This window comes from Natator depressus, chromosome 7 (assembly GCF_965152275.1).
Source record: "Natator depressus isolate rNatDep1 chromosome 7, rNatDep2.hap1, whole genome shotgun sequence".
Lineage (NCBI taxonomy): Eukaryota > Metazoa > Chordata > Testudines > Cheloniidae > Natator > Natator depressus.
This window is the reverse complement of record NC_134240.1, coordinates 20,739,586-20,759,381: the sequence shown is the minus strand read 5'-3', so window position 1 is coordinate 20,759,381 and position 19,796 is coordinate 20,739,586. Positions and strand designations below refer to the sequence as shown.

Below are 19,796 nucleotides of genomic sequence, written 5' to 3'. Positions count from 1 at the left end.
GCAAGTGGCATTTGGTGGAAATTCACTGCAGTACAGTGGTAAGAAATATTCCAAAAAACGAATGAATTTAGACCCACACTGCTATCCAAAGGTGATTTTCAGAGCGCAGGGTAGAAGAGAGTTCCCTTCCCTTCAGTGGTTTTCTTGCACACTTTTACTAATGCAGGGATATTTTCCATGTCCCAGCTGCCACTAAAGGTACTTCTCTGGTAGTAGCCCAAGTTGTTAAAGGGGTTTTATGTTTCTGGTAGTTGCCATTAGATTGTGTCTGTTTAAAAATATCACTCCCTGTTGCTGCTGGAGTTATTTGAATCCCAGTCACTATGGAAGAGTAGGATCTACAAATGTCTTCACTTTCCTTTTGGGAACTATCACTTGGGCTCAATCTGTACTTGTTTGGGGATTTGACACTCAGCATCCAGCAGAGCTTCCACTCAGGCACCTATTAAGTAGTCATGTTTTCAGGAGCAGTTGGCAAGCAACAGCCCCGCTATTACCAACAGAAGCGGCTGGGTACAGAGTACTTTTGAAGATCTGGTCACATCATATTTAGGGTGCCTAAATCTGAGCAGAGGTTTTTTGAAAATCCAGCCCCACAACCGTAAGTGCAGAGCGCTTTTGAAAGTCTGGCTCCCAGTCTTCCCGGCCACCTATCATAACAGCCACGGAACGTCTTTCTTGATGTTACCCTTTGGGGCAAAACAAAAAATGGGGGCACTTAGGGAAAAAAATGGCAAACCTCTTGTGGTCACAGAGCTAGAGACTGTGAAATTAGACTTTGGTCTGAAAGTAGAGTACTTCTGTAGTGCAGGACAGTGAAAGCGTCGGTGCAAAATTGTTTTCATTGTATCTAACTTGACAACCAAAATCAGAGTTCTAAGGTGCTGTACCTGAAGGATATGAACAGGTAAGTCCACTGTAAGTTGAGAATGTGATGAGGAAGATTGAGAGCTGAGCTGAAAGGGCAAGTCTCCCTCTCCTGGGGGATCATCCTGTGAAGGGAAAAACATAATGCAAACATAAGATTTCCAAGTATCTCCTATCACATAGCAAGCTTCACTCTCACCACTACAAAAAAAATCAGGAAAGGTGAAGAGTGCCTTACTGGCTAAGACCTTACAAAGGGTAGTGTCCTAAGGCACCCCAGCTTTGAAGGCTGATGAGGCCTAAGAAATGTTTCCAGTGGTTTCATGGAAGGTGAACCAATCCCCCCTAGTACTCAGTCACATGTGGGAACTGCAGATTCTCAAGAACTTTACTACAAAAGCTATGCGTTCACTTCAAGGCCATTGTGCTACCAAAGTGGTGGTCCTGGGGCAACCCACATGATGGGGGGAAAAGAGGAAAAGCTCTGCACGTGGCTCACCCCATACTAAGGGTAGGTGAGCTGAACGGCCTCTGGAAACCAAACACCTCCAGGTCTGGCCAACAGCTTACTGCTCCCCAGTGAGATAGCAGCATGTAGGGTGGAAGCTTGCCTGACATTTCCTGTTAGAAGACCCTGTCTTTTCAACTGCTTATAACTGCCAAACTTTAACCATTTGGGCAGAAATTTTCCATACTGAATATTGGGGGGGGGAGGGGGGGGCAGCGCGCCACAACGGATGGAGAAAATAAGGCCAAAGGGTTCGGCTGTTTCCAAAATTGAGACCAGGGAAAAATACTTTGCTTTGCCCATGTTAAAAAGTATGTTGGCAACCTTTGCTTTGAAGAGCTCCAGTGCCCCCTGAGCTTAGGAGCAGGTCCCTGAAGTTAGGTAAGGCAGGGGCCTTGTGCATGTGGCATATGACTTTTGCCGTTCCTATGAAAATCTGTCTAAATTTGACCTTTTAAGACTCTCAATTCACAAATGCTCAGTAGAGATTCACATTTTCATTTTGCGAGGACTCCATCCACAGTAAGCACGCTCCAGCCCCGCAAAGTGCTGAATGGGGTCTTCCCTGCAACTGTAGTTCTAGCTTCTGTAGGCTGAATTCATGTCTCTTCTCTGCTTTCAATGTCCTCCCTGCTGATGCACTAGCAGCATGGAGGAGAAAACCACCTAAGCCACCTAAGGTGAGAAGAATGGGACTGGGACAGAGACAGTTTAGAGAGGAAGAGGCAAGAAGAGGTCAAGCTTGGGAGAACCTAGCAGAAGGCTCTGTGCTCACTAGAGAGCACTCCCCTCCAGAGCCTTGAATGGAATCCAAGACTTCCAAGTCTCACCATTAGTCTGCTGCTAGCAAACATCTGTGAAGCCCTCAGGCAACGTGTCTCATCCCACCCAGTGCTGATCCATGAAGATGATTACAATCTACTACTGCTATCAGTCTGTTATTTTAAGTGGTAGAGGTCTGTGGCGTGGATCTAAAGGTACCAACAGTGCTGCTGATGACCAGCATCACTAGGATGACATGATGGAATCTGGTTTTTCAGTCTGCTTTTTTAAAAAAAGCTCCGGGAAGTTGCACATAAAAGTTACATGAAAAGAACATTAAGGCTGCAAAGTCAGACATTCAAAAATTACAAACTGCCAGGATTAAGGTTCCCTGTGCAGCTTATTTTGAAACACCTCCTCCTCCACCCCCTCCCCCCCAGTGCCATGAGCACATAGTATTTTTCCCCCACAGAACCCCAGCCTCATTCAGTGAATAGAAAAGACAGTGTTCACTTAGCGAGCAGCTATTCAATATTGTTTTCTCCTCATGGTTCAGTGCATGGCTCAATGCCTCACTTACAGCACATCAATCAAACCCTGCTCTGAAGACAGAATTATTAGTTTTCTCACAGGCAGCCTTAATATTCTTATCGAAAATGGTTACTTACCTTCTCGTAACTGTTGTTCTTCGAGATGTGTTGCTCATATCCACTCCAATTAGGTGCGTGCACAGTCGCTGGAAAGTTTTTCCCCTAGCAGCACTCGTCAGGTCAGCTGCGGAGCCCCCTCGAGTGGCGCCTCTATGGTGGTGAATATATGACCCTGCCGACCTGGCGCCTCCTCAGTTCCTTCTGGCCAGCTACTCCAACTGAGGAAAGGTTGGTGGGTTTGGAATGGATATGAGCAACACATCTTGAACAAGTTACGAGAAGGTAAGTAACCTTTTTTTTCTTCGGGTGCCTGCTCATATCAATTCCAAATTAGGTGACTTCCAACCCTTACCTCGGTGGTGGGGTCCGAGTTATGGAATTGCTGAGTGAAGCACCGCTCTGCCGAATGCTGTATTATCTCTGGCATGCTGGGTGATGGTGTAATGAGAAACAAAGGTGTGAACAAAGGACCACATTGCTGCCCTGCAGATTTCATGTATAGAGACCCAGGCCTGCGCCCTTGTGGAATGCGCCATTAGCACCAGAGCAGGGACTTTAGCTAGCTCGTAGCACATCCGGATGCAGGATGGGATACACAACGAAATCCTCTGAGATGAGACCGGGAGCCCTTTCATCCGATCTGCCACTGCCATGAACAGCTGGTGCGACTTATGAAACGGCTTCGTGCACTCGATGTAAAAGGCTAGCGCCCGTTGAACGTCCAGTGTGTGAAGTTTCCATTCCTGGCTACTCGCATGAGGCTTAGGGTAAAAGACAGGTAGAAAAGTGTCCTGGTTGGAGTAGAATTGGGACACAACCTTTGGAAAAAAGGCCAGGTGAGGCCTAAGCTGCACCGTGTCCTGAAGAAAACTGTGTAAAGAGGGTTGGAGGCGAGGGCCTTCAGCGCCGAAGCCCTCCTCGCCGAATAATGGTGACTAGGAAGGCCACCTTCCATGACAAGTATAGGAGCGAACAAGTTGTCAGCAGTTCAAGCGGGGAACCCATCAGCTTGGAAAGGACCAGGTTGAGGTCCCACGCCAGGATCTGCTGTCTAACCTGCAGGTACAATCACTCCAGGACATTGAGGAAACAGCCAACCAAGGGGTTGGCAAAGATGGAGCGCCCAGCCGCTCCCAGATGGAATTCAGAGATAGCTGCCAGGCGCACCTTGATGGATGATGCTGCCAGACTCTGCTGTTTCAAGTGCAGTAGGTATTCCAGAATAAGCGGTTTGGGCACCTGCAGTGGGGGTGTGCGGCTCTGAACACATGAGATTGCAAACCTTTTCTACTTGGCCAGGTAGATGGCCCCGGTGGAAGGTTTCCTGCTACCAAGCAAGACCTCCCTAACCTGCTTGGAGCACGAGTTCCATGGGGTTTAGCCATGAAGCTTCTAAGACATGAGGTGAAGGGACTGGAGGTCAGGGTGGTAAAGGTGACCGTGGTCCTGGGTAACCACGTCCAGGACCAGGGGCAATGCAATCAGGGCATCCACTGACAGCTCCAGCTGTACGAGCATTGACAAGGCCACACTGGTGCCACCAGCATGACCGCTGCCTTGTCTCTGCGGACTTTGAGCAGGACCTTGTGCATGAGTGGGAACGGAGGAAACTCAGAGCAAAGTGTTCCGTCCAGGGGAGGAGAAATGTGTCAGAGAGCCTGGGCTGTGGTTCTGGAAAGAACAGAATTGCAGGCACTTTCTGTTGCTTCATGCGGCAAGGAGGTTGATTTCCAGAGGTGAGGAGCTCCCGAAAATACTGTGCATCACGTCTGGCCGGACAGACCACTCATGGTTGTAGAAGGATATGCTGAGGTACTCCTCCAGCTCATTCTGGGAACCTGGGAGGTAAGACGCTTCCAGGTGAATGGAGTGGGCTATGCAGAACTCCCATAGTTGGAAGGGCTTCCTGACACAGTGGAGAGGAATGGGCTCCACTCTGTTTGTTTATGTAAAACATCTCAGTTTTGTTGTCTGTCATGACTCCCACACACTGTCCCTGTAGATGAGCTTGGAAGGTTTGGCATGCTTGTTGGACCGCTCTCAGCTCCTTGAGGTTGATGTGGAGAGTTCGTCTTGGGACCATAGGCCCTGCGTCTAAAGGTTTCCCAGGTGCGTGCCCCAACCCAGCGCTGACACGTCCGTTACCAGGGACGGAGAGGGTTGAGGTTTGTGGAAGGGGACTCCCTTACACACTGTCTGCGGGTTGAGACACCAGCGTAGGGACTCGAGGTCCTGCACCGGGACAGTAACCAGAATCCAGACTGTCGCGCCCCAGGCGTTCGGCTGATGCGAGCCAAGCCCGCAGAGGTCTGGGTCGCATCCTGGCATGCTGTACCATGCATGTGCAAGACGCCATGTGACCAAGTAACCTCAGGCAGACCCTTGTTGTGGTGGTGGGGTACTGTCTGAGGCTTTGTACGATGTCAGTCATTGCTTAGAAGCAAGCCTCCGGCGGGAACGCCCTGGCCCAGTTCGAGGCCAGCACTCCATGATAAACTCTATCCTTTGAGTTGACTTGAGTTGACCAGGGTTGACTTGCTCTCTTAGAGGAGAAGCCCCAGCCTGTCGAAGGTGGATCTCACGAAATGGACCTGTGCATCCACCTGGTCCCTGGAGCGTCCCCCAGAGCAGCCAGTCGTCAAGGTAAGGATACACTTGTAGCTGCCTCCAATGGAGGAAGGTGGCCATGACTGACATGCAGTTGGTGAACACTCGGGGGGCTGTGGACAGGTCAAATGGGAGGGCTGTAAATTGGTAATGTTTGTGACAGACCACAAACCTGAGGAAGCGTCTGTGGGCGGGTCGTATCAATATGTGGAAGTACACATCCTTGAGGTCAAGGACGGCATACCAGCCTCCCAGATTCAGAGAAGGGCTAATTGTGTTCAGGGAGACCATGCAAAACTTCAGCTTTTTCATGAAGCAACTGAGGCCTTGCAGATCAAGGATGGGTCTGAGACCCCCCCCTTTGCTTTGGGGATTAGGAAATGACGGGAGTAGAATCCCTTGCCCCATAGCTCCTGAAGAACCTCCTCCACTGCCCCTGCGGTGAGGAGAGTTTGGACCTCCTGACTGAGGAGATGCTTGAGAGAAGGGTCCCTGAAGAGGGACGGGGAAGGGGGTGGGGGCAGGCAGAATATCTCACTTCTACCGTGTGAAGGACCCAGCGATCTGATGTTATTTGTGACCAAGCATGGTAGAAGTGGGATAGAAGGGGCAGGAAACAGGGCTGCGGACCTGGTCTGTTAGCTGGTATGTTGCCCCCAGGCGCACTTTCAAAAGGCCTGCTTAGAGCCTGAAGAAGCACATGCCTGGCCCTGGTTGGATGGGGGCTGGGAAGGCTTATGCCCGCCGTTCCTGCCACGCTTCCTAGAGAAGTCCTCCCTAGGACATGGAGGACAGGGATGCTGTACAGGCTGCGGCTTAAAGTGCTTTCTCTGGGTGGTCAGGGTATGCACCCCCAGCGATTTCAGCATAGCCCTGGAATCTTTAAGGCTATGCAGCCTGGAGTCAGTTTGCTCTGCAAACAGGCCTGCCCCATCAAATGACAGGTCCTGCAGGGTATGTTGCACCTCGGGTGCTTCGCCTTCATGGCAATCCCAGAGGACAAGCTACGCACCGCTGAGTATGCAGCGCCAGTGAAGCATGTAAAGAAGTCCGTGCCACTGCCTTGCCCTCTTCAACAATTGTCCCAAACTCCTCCCTGGACTCCGCAGCACTAGTTCTTTGAACTTTAACATGGACTTCCAGGAATTGAAGTTGTATCTGCTTAGGATTGCCTGTTGGTTGGCAATCCTGAGTTGGAGTCCCCCAGTCGAGTAGACCTTTTGGCCGAACAGGTCCAGCCACTTAGTCCTTGGATTTAGGGGTAGGACCCTGCTGCCAGTTTCTCACGCTTGTTTACCACGGCCACCACCAATGAGCAGGGCTGCGGGTGTATGTCAAGATATTCATATCCCTTAGCAGGGACAATATACCTCCTCTTGACTCCCTTTGCAGTCGGAGGAATGGAGGCAAGGGTCTGCCACAGGGTCTTTGTGTTGGCCTGTATAGTTTTGATAAGGGGCAGAGCCACCCTCGATGGACCTTCCAGGGCCAGGATATCCACCCTCCGGTCCTCCGTCTCCACCACCTCCTTAGCCTGCAGGCCCATGTTGCACGCTACCCTATGTGGCAGATCCTAGTGGGACCGAATGTCTATAGGGGGCGGTCCTTAGCCAGAGGTCCCTGCAACCACTTCATATGGGAACAACGACGATGACGCCAGTGAGGGTACAGGGCCCCCATGGGACTCTGGGGACACCCTGCACAGCCTCTCCTTCCACACTGACCGCCCCAGGGTCCATGCTGGTGGTGGGAGCAGGCTCCGGGAGTGGCGGGGTGGTCTGCACCAGTGTCTCCTCAGAACCCCTAGGGGAGGGTGCCCTGGGTCCGGTGGTATGCCCACAGGGTCCAGAATGGCCACTGTGCAAGCACTTGTCACTGCACTTGCTATGGCCCTGCACCCACATCCCGATGCCTACAATCGGGTTTGTGTCTGGTATGCCTGGACTCCACCTCAGAAGACAAAGACCTGGAACATGAAGGCCAGGGTGGTGCTGATCAGAGCTGTACCTGTGACTGGTCCCAGGAATCTGGAGAGTGGTGCCACGAGGTGGAGTGCCGGCGAGAGGTCAAGTGGTGCCAGGACAAGGGTGCCACGCTGGGGACCGGTGCCACAAGTCAGAGCGGTGCCACGGAGATGCAGCTGATTGCATCAACATCGTGGGCTTGCCTTGAGACGGTGCCACGCGTTGCAGTACCAGAGGCTTCTCCCGACCGGCCAGGGACTGTGGCGCCATCATGGCACTTAAGTCCCTTGCGGCCTCGAAGGTGCCCGGCAACTCAATGTCCTCCACCACCTGGCCCAGAGTCCACAAGCACCAGACTTGATTGCCCCCCTTGCGGGGCTGAAGTCAATGGTGTCATCTCCTGGGCTGCTGGTGCCGGGTGCTCCTACCCAGGACGCACACCAGTGGCGCTTTCCAAGGTGGCTGTCCTCAGCGCCAGAAATCAACCCGTCCTGCCTGCAGTGCCACTTCTGTGGTACTGGGGAATGGGAGCAGTGCCGCACCGCCTTCTGCCGGCCTCAGGTCTCTATGCCTAGCGTCCTTCCTTGGCACCGCTTCTCATACGGAGCCCAGAGTGCACCGCATGGAGTAGCTCGGCTCCGGATCCTGTTGTGACAAAGCTGACTGGGGACGAAGGGCCGCCCCCATCAGCAGCTGTTTCAGGCGAAAGTCTCACTCCTTTTTCATCCTGGGACAAAACCCCTGAAAGTTCTTGCACCCCGTCAGTTTGGTGCACCTCCCACAGACACTTAAGACAAGAGTTGTGGGGGCTTATGGCAGAATCTGCAGGGTTTAAAACCCTGGCATTGAGGCATGCCCCAAGCGGAACAGGAAATTTGGGCTGGGGAGAACCCCCACTCCTACACTAACTACTATAAACTAACAACTATTAATGCTACCGAACTAAACTACTAGAAGAAACGAGGAGCACTTGCAATAGCAAGCCACTGCAGTTCCAACGACCGTCCATGGCAGTAAGAAGGAACTGAGGAGGCGCCAGGGTCATACGTTCACTGCCGTCAATATGAGCAAGCACTCGAAGAATAATGTAATTTGTGTGTGTTATTACAGCATATAGGGCAGGGCAGGATCTTTCCTTTCTAGCTCGCACTCCTGGGGCTGTTCTCATTCCTGAACAGTGTTTCCTCAAGGCCCCTCTCCAGTGCAGCTACTCCTGTGGCTTTTCAGTGCTGCCCCCAAGGCTTCCGCCATGCCACTTCACAACTCTCAGTCTCCCCATCACCTTAGCAGTGTCTAAACCTCCTCCCCACCCCCCAACATGTGCATGAATAAGGGGAATATTTACAGAAGGGTTTTAGTTTATACTATAGCATTCATTTTTCATTATCAACTAAGGGTGGGGTATAAGGACCCCCATAAAGTGGCTCTCTAAGGAAACCATTTGAACCAGCCTTCTTCACTCCAGTTACTTTTGTAATTATTTTTAAGATGCTTGGAAAAACATTTCTATTATTGGCGATAAGTGTGTGAAGGGACTCTCACCCTGAGGAGAGAAAAATGCTCCTTTTGGGAAACAGCCTTAAAAACAGATCCGCAATACATTACTCACCAAGTACCTTGGTATCATGCAACAATCACAATATTAATATAGGAGAAGACTATATCGGGTTTGAAAGGACAGTCAGATTCTTCTACGTGAACTGGCAAATCATTAGAGAACTGGGTAGATCGTATGTTTTATTCACGTATTCTTACTTGAAGTAGCTGAATTTGCACATACTGTGCGCCAGTGGCTGGATCCCTTATTGTTAGGCCTCCATTTGGCAAAATAATGTTGCCACACAATCGATTGCCATGACCGGTAGATGAGAAGCTGGTAGGACTCACTTTACCTCCTTTGCTTTTCCTCTGGCCAGAATTTGATGCTGCTGAAATAAAGTTATTTTATTAATTATGTTGGAATGTCTGATTCTTTGGTAAGTTTCTCCTTTGGATTTGTCAGATTTAACCTGAAAACATCTTTTCTCCCTTGCCTCTAGTTACTTTGTCTCCTTTTACTATTAACCAACTAAGGCCATTAAAGTAGATAGGCCCAAAGGTAGAGATTATAAACTTTTATGTAGTCTATATTTTCATTTTTTTCTGTTTAAATTTAAATTGGATTTAAATATTTCCCTCCATATTTCTCAATATAGACATCATATATTACCCAGGAGAACAATACGATGATTAAGAGCAACACTAATATCTTCATTGTTCATGCTGAATAAGATGCCAAAAGAAAATTAAAAAGCATAATTTGAGGATAATACACATTAGATCTTTTCAATTATCAAGTGTTTTTTTGTTTTTTATTTCAAATGTTACAGGTAAATATTTTTAAACTAGGACTATCAACTTTTGAGTGTCCATTTAAATTCTGTTCATGCATTTTAAAATGCAAGACTCGTTTGAAATACTATATAGAAGTTTTTATTACTCTATACCAGCAAAAAGAAGAGCGGATTAATTGGCTCTGAAAGTAAATGGCTGTCACTAAGTTACTGGTATGTGACACGTTAGACATGATACAAGGAATCTTGTTTAAGAAGGAAACTGGGAATTTTCTAGCTCTGTTTTATAGAACAGGGGCAAATTCAAATCAAGTGTCCTTTCAATCTAGGATATCACCAAGCATGCATTTTGGACAAGCTGCCATAATTACAGATCACTTCATAAACAGACAAAAAGAAGGATAGTCCTCTATTTCCTAGACAAGAAAGAATTTTTAAAAAGAAGTGCATACATGCATAGTGCTATAAAGCAAGAGATATGATAATGTTTAATTTGGAAGTGTAATCCTTTGCTTACCTCAAGACATAACTAAAAACAACTGTCACCTTGATTTTCGGAGATAGGAGGCAACAAGAAACGTAAGGAAAAAAATTGTTTAGTGCAATGTTCCTCTCCCCTTGCGGGCAGCTGCAACTCAAATAGCTGTCTCTTGTTGTTTCGTTATTTTTTCTAGGCAAGTTTAGCAAGCCATGGAACACATTTGACCTAACAAAGCAAAGTTTAGTGCACATCAACAGACAGCTATGAGTTCCACTGTAGTTTAAGGGGAGAAAAACAGATGGGCTAGTTATGTAAACTATGGCCCAATGTTTGTGTTTTATAAAAATCTGCTACATCAGACTCAAGGTTAACAGAAAGGTTTCAATTAAAAAAGAAAAAAAAAAAAAAGTCAAATAAATTCCCCCTACAGCGCTTGCAAATTAACACTGCAGCACTGTGCTAGTGCCCGACCTAGAAGTGAAACTGACTAGTCTGTTTTCATTCATTGTCCATGCTGAGTAAAATGAAATCCCAAGAGTGGACAAAAAGCACAAATAGCAAATTAGATTTTTTAAATTATTTTGGTTTTAATACATTAAGGATAATCCTACGAGTAGATTAAGTAAATGATATTGAGGGCGAGGGAAGGGGGAGTTTAAATATAACTTTAACCTACCAGGGTCCCTTTAACAGAAAGGGAAAACTAAAGTGTGGGTTTTTTAAACTCTCAGTGAATTTGAAACTCCATGCAAGACGACCATCTTAACTATCCTCAAAAAAAAGCACCCCTCACTCTGACTTTGTTGCTGATTAAAATAAGTTTATCTATTTGAAAGAGATATGCTCCCATTTCATTGCATGTTACTAGATTCCGCAAGGAAAATGCCTCCTCACCTGTGCTGCTCCCATTCCCTTTCTGTTTTCTTTTCTTGGCTAGCTGAATGGCTCTGTAGTCTGTCCTTGCAGATCCACCACTCTCCTAATCAAACAAGAGATATGTTTTATACATGTTTGAAACAACCAATTAAGCTAACGAAGCCGACTAACAAATTGCTGGTTGCTCATAATCTTTTATGTTATCCTGTATATTCATCTTTGGTTAGGATTTAAAATTAGTAAGTTTCTCAAACAGTAGCAATCAAAATTCTGATGGGTCCCTGCATGTATCTGTCATCTAAGGTTAAATACACTTCCACGTTTATCTGCATTTTCAGGAAGGTCATGCTGTGATAAAAGGAAACATTTTATACTGAAAACAAACATTTATCTTTACACAGTACTGGAAAGGGGAAGGGAATGGTTTTCCGGAAGCAGTATTAAAGATAGAGTTATGGGAACGAAGACTGAGACTAACAATTTCAGTTACTTTCCATGCCCAAACCCTTCCCTGAAACTAATACACACAGGACATACCGTATAGTCCCCTCCTTATGCTTTCTTGTTAGTCCCACTTCACCCTTGGGGGGTTAATTTTGAATTTTTTTTTATTTTTTTTAAACTTTGAGCACGGTCCTCCCTCCCCCACCCTCACAATTCAGGCCTTTTAAAAGAAATTTTCACCATGTTGAATCCATGTCTAACAACATATTTAGTCAATACAGAGTTCTACATCCTTCATGAAAAAAACCCATGTAATTGGGTAAATCAATATGAAAGGTCTGCTCATAAGTTGCAAGCAGCACTGGAGTATCCTCAAAGTTAAGATGCTTCAGTCATCTGGGGACAACTGAATATAGTTACTGCATACCAAAAATGAGCTGCAAGTCACTGTGCTAAGATCCATTTCTTTCTGAGCACTGTAGCTTCCTGGAGGGTTGGAGAACACAAACTGTGTCACCACTTTACTGCCTTCCTGTTGACCAACAACATCCGAGCTAGGAAGCAAGTTTCGTTCAGCTTTAGTTGGTGTCAGTAACTCAGGTCCATTGTTTCCACCAAGGCTGCTGGAAGGGGTCAAAGTGGTAGTGTCTATCGTTAGATTATTGCTGGATGTCAAACCATGCAGGTCTTGACTGGAATTCTTCACTGATAAAGATGCTAGCGAACCTAAGGCTTCTGCATTTACAGTCTGTACATCATCCAGATTTGAAGTACTTTGCTGTAAAACTGTAGCAGTGGTTCCCATCAAGAGAGAACTGTCCAGGCTATGTGGAATATCACTACTTGTCACCAATATCAAAGGGTCAACTGTTTGACCTAGGGAATTGCTACTGACAGAAAGGTTTCCACCAAGAGTAGAACCTACTGAAGCAACGTCTATGGTGACAATTCCAGAGTTTACTAAAGCCATATCTGTTGCAATCCCAGAATTGTTACCAGACACATTGGAGAAAAGGGACACAAGGTCTATGTTGCTGAGGTCACTTTGTCCTGGACTGGTGAGTTCACTACTAGGTGTGAGGGAACTGGTTGCTTCAAGCTGGGTTAAGAGATCTGAAATACAATACATGTATTAAACTTGTTGAAAATGCAACAGACGAATGATAAACAAAAGGAGGTTGTGTGCCACTACCTGTGGCTGAAGGGGTGCAACACTCAAAAGTGGGAACACACAGAAGCCCTAATTACTAATACAACATACTGATACTTTTTCCAGAACAGGCAAGATGCACTCTTAAGTTTACATGCACTACAAATAAATGAAGCAACATTACTGACCTCAGAAACTGTGGTGTTTAGAAGCAACACACTTGTACCAGACACATGAGAATTTAATAGGGAAGAAAACACACTGCATGCAAACGTCTGAAGACAGAGTATCCTGAAAATTATAGGCTAAAAATATTTCCCAAATAAAACCCACTTTTCTAAACCAGAATTACAAAGGAAAACAAATTCACCTTTATAGTAAATGTTAAGATTTCCCAATCAGAAGAAAAATTGTTTTAATCAAGTATTAGTTTCCTTTGTAATGTATCCTCCTCCCAGCCTTATCAAAAATCCAAAAATATTGTACAGAAGTGTCTCATCTGTGTATACATATTTAGAACATTGAAAAAATTTTCACTCTCTTTCCTATTCACTATGCTACCAAGGTGGGACTTTGAGCTCTGTCTTAGTGCGTGTCAGTTAGTTGTCTAGATAAAAGTAGGATGAATTTTTAAGTTTGCCACATCACTGAAAGACAAAATTACTTTAACAACGTTTACTAATGTTCCACTGTGATGAAGAATCTCATATCCAGCAAACAATTATACAGTAACATTATTTGTTCATACTGCTGGACAACATAGCTCCTTTCAGCACAGGAATTTCTACATACACTTATACTCTCCAAAATACCCTCAATACGGTCCATGCTACAAATTAGGACATAAGAGTATTTTGGTTTTAAGTCCTCATCAGGTTCTAGAAAGAATATTTTGAAAAACCTTCAAGAGCAAGATCTAATTAATTCAAGATGTTATTGACTTCTGAAAACCACAAGCCAAATCCTAGTCGCAGCTCCCCCTATAGATTTTATATTATGTACATAGAAAGAAAAAATCCTGGCCCCACTGAAGTCAGAGTCTTGCTGTCGACTTCAATGAGGCCAGGATTTTACCCACAGTTTTTGCCTGATATACATAGTGTTTAGGCTTCCCTTTGCCCCACCCATATTTTGAGGCTAAAATATTATACCTGGACTGAAGTTGTGCTGTTTGACCATATGAGTCTTCATACTATGCTTGGAAGTGAACAATTTATTACAACTGGACACTGGGCAACGGGTCTTCGATGAATCCACATCTTGAAGATGTTTCTTGGAGTGAATATACAAACTGCTGCGTGCAGAGAATTTTGCACAACAACCTGCAACATGACACACAGCATATTACAGAATCTTTCTTAGTTTTAACTTAAAATTAGTATTTAGAATTCCCTAGTAAACAGCTCAAAGTCACATAAATAAAATGTTCTAGTTAGTTAACTTGCAGTACTTGAGCACTGGTGCCATACATAAATACAGGAAGTTGAAGAAAGCAGCACAAAGCAAAGAAGCACAGAGTTTCAAAGGAGCAGAAGAAATGCCATACCAGAGCAGACCGCTGATGCATCTAGTGCAGCATCCTGCTTCCAAGAGCAGCAAAAAACCCAAATGATTTAGTGAAAAGTACCACAAAGGCACCTTAAATAGAAGCATTTGATAATGGCCACTGGTGAAACCATGAGGAGGAAATGCTTCCTGACAACCACAGGGCAAAAACCACTTTGTTTTATGCCATGAAGTGTAAGTATCAACGTTCCTTGTTCAGCCAGGAAGTTGGGTACATGGTCTTGGGTCTATTTATAGCACACTTATAATCTAAACCCTTTTAAAAATCCCACTAGAGATTGTGCCTCAATGATTTCCTGCAGCAGATGGATCCACAAATCTTTTGCTTGTATTCATTTTAAAACCATGGGTCTTATCTGTAAGCTCCCCATATACCTTTAGCCACTTAATTATCCCTTAATGGATATTTGTAGTTCTACAGAGACCTTTTTGCTGGAAGAGGCAACCCAAGGTGACCAGAAGTACTGGAGGGTAAATGTACTACAGAGTTATAGAAAAAGGCCATTATAACTCTTCTGCATGACTTTCTATCCATGTTAAATATGACCAACCAGCCTATTAGATTATCTGAACAGCAATCAGATGCTGAGCAGACATCTTCATTTTAACATTGCTTGTGATTCTTCCCTCCTGCAGCCACACATCAAAATAATTTTTCACAAGCAGTTTATCCCTAGGGTACAATTAGTTAGCTGAAAAGATAAATATAGTATCTGGACAGTATCACAGTCTTAAATCTAAAGTCGATTTCCTTTAGTCACTAACTGATAAGAAAAATCAAGTGACAATGATCTGCTAGCCATTTCCCCTTCCTCCTTCACGTCTGGGACAATATGATTTATTCAATTAGATGTTCTTTAAAAAATAAGCTATAAAGAGGTTTAAAAAAAGTATAATATGACTTGAAATACCCAAAGTTCCACTCCTTCACTGAGCCTTAATTGGGCAGGACACTGCACCTACCAAAGCCTCATGTGCTCTAGTAACAGCACACAGGACCACAAACAAACCGTACCTTCCACTGGACATTCAAATGGTTTTGTGCCTAGGTGAGTTATACTGTGGCCTTTCAAGTGTTCTGCTCTTGTGAAGGATTTCCCACAGCCTTCTATTGGACATGTAAACCTCCTGTCATCTTCATGTTTCCTACAAAAAAAGGGAGATTACTATTCCCAAACTTAAGTTCACTACGTTCTCATTTCTAGCATCAATTACAACCACTCTGATTTTAAAATTCACTCTTAAAACAATTATCTGCATTAAAACACGTTTAGCCAATGCGAAGATCTGACAAGTAAGCCATGTGTTGGGTTTTGGTGTGGTTTTGTTTTTAAGCATAACTACTTTTTGTTTGTTTACCTTTTATGTCTTAGTAGCTTGGACATGCTGGTGAAAGACCAGCCACAACCTTCAGAATCACAGATAAAAGGCCTTTCACCTAAAAAAAAAAAAAGTCACATTTAATCATACAGTAACAAAAATACACGCTGATATTGTGAAGTCTCAGAGAAGTTTAAGGGATATCTACACTGCAACCCAATCCTCCCCTCCCCCCCGCAACAATGAGTCTCCAAGCCTGGGTCCCCGGACTCAGGCTCATACTGTAGGGGCTAAAAACAGCAGTGCAGACATTCCCGCTCTGGCTGGAGCCTGGGCTCGGAAACCCTCCTCGGGTTTCACTGCCAAGCAGAAATGTCCACATGGCTATTTTTAGCTCTGTAGCGCAAGCCCAAGTCAGTTGACTTAGGCTCTGAGACTCACTGCAATGTCTTTTTTCCCCCCCCGTGTTGACATACCCTCAGTTACTTTAAAAAGTTAAAGAAACTAAAATATCATTTTACAGTTATCAAACAAGTTTCCGTATCTACTGGCCATATCCGGCAATTGGATCTGCATGGGCAGACCCCTAAGCTCCCATGGAACCCGAAGGCACTCCATGTGGGTGCATGGATCCACCTACATAGATCCAACTGCAGAAGACGGCCCTATATTAATTTGGACAACCAGATTTTTTAAAACCCAATTTGCTTCTCACTGTTTATGTAGCAGTTTGTGTGGGTTTGTTTTTCACCCATTTCTCTCAGTTATGTTTTGTTGTCCAAACTAAAACGCAGTCCACTTAAAAAGTCAATAAAATCCACTTCTCCTTGAAGAGGTTTTTACCAACTATTGTTGTAAACACTTAAAATCAGTAAAATATTTCTCTACTCTTGCAGTTTGCTCTATGCAAGTGATAGCACTTGATCTATAGTCAATTTCCTCCTGTTTCCATAATCTTTCACACAGTAACAACAGAGAAAAAGACTGTTAAGCCACAAAAAATGGCAGAAGACAGAGGGAAAGGCATAGAACTACTTTTAACTTAAGTTTCTTTTTTAACTTGACAAGATGAAGCTGGCTGTCACTTATAAGTCACGGACAGTTGTTTAGAGTCATTTTCAGATTCTCACTCTTCCAACTCTTGGTCACAAACATTTCAGGGGTGTTTCTATTGACATTTTAAAAAAATTCTTATTGGCGTTAGGTTTGTAAAGACTGCTTTTATAAATGGCTAAAGCTTGAGTCTGCATCTGACCCACTATTTCTTTATGCATTCAGCTGTCCCAATTTATGAACTATCCTGATGAATACCTGTGTGACTTCTCATGTGGATTTTCAGTCGGCAGGCTTTGTCATATTGCTTGCTACAACCAGGGAAAGAGCAGGAGAACTGTTCTTGCTCTCTGAAGTGGGCTCGATTATGAGAAAATAATGCACTCACTGTGATAAAGGTTCTCTCACAACCTATGGAAAGAGGGGAACATCATCTTAACTCAGTGTGACACACAAAATAGGAAAAAACTCTATACCAGTGGTTCTCAAACTTTTCGATTGGTGACTCCCTTTCACACAGCAAGCCTCTGAGCGTGACCCCCCTCCCCTTATAAATTAAGAACACTTTTTTTTTTTTTTTTTTTTTTTACACATTTAACACTATTGTAAATGCTGGAGGCGAAGTGGGGCTTAGGTGTGGATGCTGATGGATTGCATCAGGGGGTCACTGGGGGTCCTCAGGGGGTCACTCACAACCCCCAGTTTGAGAACCACTGCTCTAAACCATACTTCAGGGTTTGCAACTATGGGCTGGAATTGAATATCCACCTAGACATGGTATGTTCTGGGCACAGAGAAAAGCAGAACCACTATAATTTAAGATACACTGCTCAAAAAAGATGTAGTCATTTAGAAAAGCTGGTGGACTGATGCACATCAACAGATTAGAAGACAACAGTGAGGAAAGTGCTCACAGATTAAAAAATTGTTCTACTATTGTTGTACATTGATCAAAGTACTATGTAAGTCTAATGTGGATATGTTGAGTGATATCCTTTTCCTTTCTGCTGTTATTCAATCAGAAAACTCTGAGATCTCTCTCTCCGACAAGGGACAGAAGATGGAGATCAAAAGATTCCAACTGTCCATCCCAGACATCAGGGTGAAATAGAAAGGTGGCAGCACAAGCAAGCTAGAAGAAAAGGAGTACTTGTGGCACCTTAGAGACTAACCAATTTATCTGAGCATAAGCTTTCGTGAGCTACAGCTCACTTCATCGGATGCGAATACAGACTAACACGGCTGTTACTCTGAAACCTGTCATTAAACAAGCTAGAGATGACCATCACGCAGGATAAGCATGGTATCAAACCTACAAGACAGTCTAAAAAAGGGACTCCAGGTTAGCCATCCTTGCATATAAATATACCAGCTGATCCCAAAGAAACACTGCAGTATGGTAGTGCTCAAGTAAGTACCTCACCTACATTTAATCAAAAATATCCATAATTTAGATTATTTGAAAAGATTGCTTGGCAGGCTGTGAAGATATTGATTTGTTCATGACAGGGCTAGAAACAGAACCTCCTTCAATCACCAATGGATGAGACACATTCATATACTATTTGAAGTTATGTAGAATATTGCATAAGATACACCCCTTAATGAGTCTGAATAAGATCAGCATTGCTTGACGTTTAATCAGGGAGCTGCCCGACAGGACTGATTCATGAACAATTCTAGGTGTGTCTAAAGGGGATGTCTGCCTCTTGGGTCAGAACTGTGACACCCCTGCCGCCAGCAAGGCAGCTGCTTTATGAAGTCTCCCCACACAAACCAGCTCTCCTCCCTGTTCGGAAGAGGCAGGTGACCCCCAGTGGTCCCACCAATACTGTAATTCAGTCCCCGCCCCATTTCTCTCAGGCAGGCCCCCGGCATAGCTCTCACAAGTCCCAGGATCATAGGTGGGGCTGGGGCGTCCACAGACCAGTTTCACCCGGGAGGGTCGCTGGCCGGGCGTAGGTCTCTCGGGGCGTGGGACTGTGCCAGTGCCTAGGCAGGAAGCGCACCCCCATCCCCAGTAAGGCCCGAGAGGAAGGGCGAGGCCCCGAGGCCAGCCGGAGAAGGCGATTACCGGGGAACTCGCAGCGGTAGGGCCGGTCGGGCTCCAGGTGGCTCCGCCGCTGGTGCGCGCCGAGGCGGGCGGCGCTGGGGAAGCGCTGCCCGCAGGCCTCGCACTTGTGCGCCGCCTCCTGCTCGTGCGCCCGCCCGTGCGCCCGCAGGTTGTAGACCGTGGTGAAGCGCTTGGTGCAGCCCGGCGCGGCGCAGGCGAAGGGCCGCAGCTTGTCGTGCGAGTGCAGGTGGCGCCGCAGCTTGTAGGCGGTGGCGAAGGACCAGGCGCAGCCGGGCACCGGGCAGCCGAAGGGCCGCGCCGCCCGCCCGCCGCCGCCCGCCCCGGGCCCCCCATGAGCCGCCTGCCGGTGCAGCCGCACCTGCTGCTTGCGGGAGAAGGTCTCGGTGCAGCGGGGCTCGGGGCAGTGATAGACCAGCAGCGCCCGGGAGCCCCCTGAGGCCGGGGCCGCGACCTCCCCCTCAGAGCCGGGGGGCTCGGCCCGGCTGGGCCGCGGCGATGGGACGTGGGAGGCGGCCGGCTCCGGCGCGGCCCCGGCGGGAGCAGGCGGCCCCGGCTCGGCGGCGCCCGGCCCCAGGGTCAGGACCCCGTTCTCGATCCGCACCAGCAGGCTCTGGTTGTTGATGGTGATGGTGCCGGAGAAGGCGCCGGGGCCCGCGCCGGCCTGGCCCGCGCCCTCCGCCGCCTCCGCTCCCCGCCGGAGCGGCGCAGCAGACGCGCCGGGGCCCGGCGGCGGGGGCAGCAGCGGCGGCGGCGGGGCCGGGCCGGGAGCCTCCTCCTGCTCCCCGCGGGGAGGCTCGGTGCGGCCGCTCTCCCCGCCGCCCGGCCCGGCCCCCGGCTCCGCCGCGCCCCGCACCAGGTTGAAGACGAGCAGGAGCCCGTCGCTGTCGGGGCCGGGCGCCGGGGGGGGGCCGGGGGCGGCGGCGCTGGGGCCCGGCTCCTGCTTCTCCTCCAGCAGCATCACCGGGAAGCTCATGTACAGGCCCGAGGCGGCGGCCGGGTCCCACTCGGGCGACGGCGGCTCCGGCTCCCGCTGGGGCAGGCGGCCGGCGGGCGGGGCGCTCGGTGCCGCGGCACCGCCGCCATGTTGGGTGTCGGGCCGGGCCTGGGCCGCCTCCACCGCGGGTAGCCCCTGCGTTTCCAT

General features: G+C 47.2%; 1 protein-coding gene across 1 annotated transcript in view; it reads right to left on the bottom strand.

Moving 5' to 3' along the window:
* ZXDC (ZXD family zinc finger C) overlaps nt 1–19,796 on the bottom strand; it is a 22,627-nt gene extending 2,831 nt beyond the window's left edge. Inside the window, exons 1-9 of the mRNA XM_074957623.1 lie at nt 18,656–19,796; nt 16,840–16,992; nt 15,568–15,646; nt 15,224–15,354; nt 13,794–13,964; nt 11,920–12,605; nt 11,067–11,151; nt 9,114–9,286; nt 891–992 (exon numbers count right to left, since the gene is read on the bottom strand). Of these exons, the coding sequence (XP_074813724.1) occupies nt 891–992; nt 9,114–9,286; nt 11,067–11,151; nt 11,920–12,605; nt 13,794–13,964; nt 15,224–15,354; nt 15,568–15,646; nt 16,840–16,992; nt 18,656–19,796 (2,721 nt within the window). The remainder of the gene's footprint in view (nt 1–890; nt 993–9,113; nt 9,287–11,066; nt 11,152–11,919; nt 12,606–13,793; nt 13,965–15,223; nt 15,355–15,567; nt 15,647–16,839; nt 16,993–18,655) is intronic.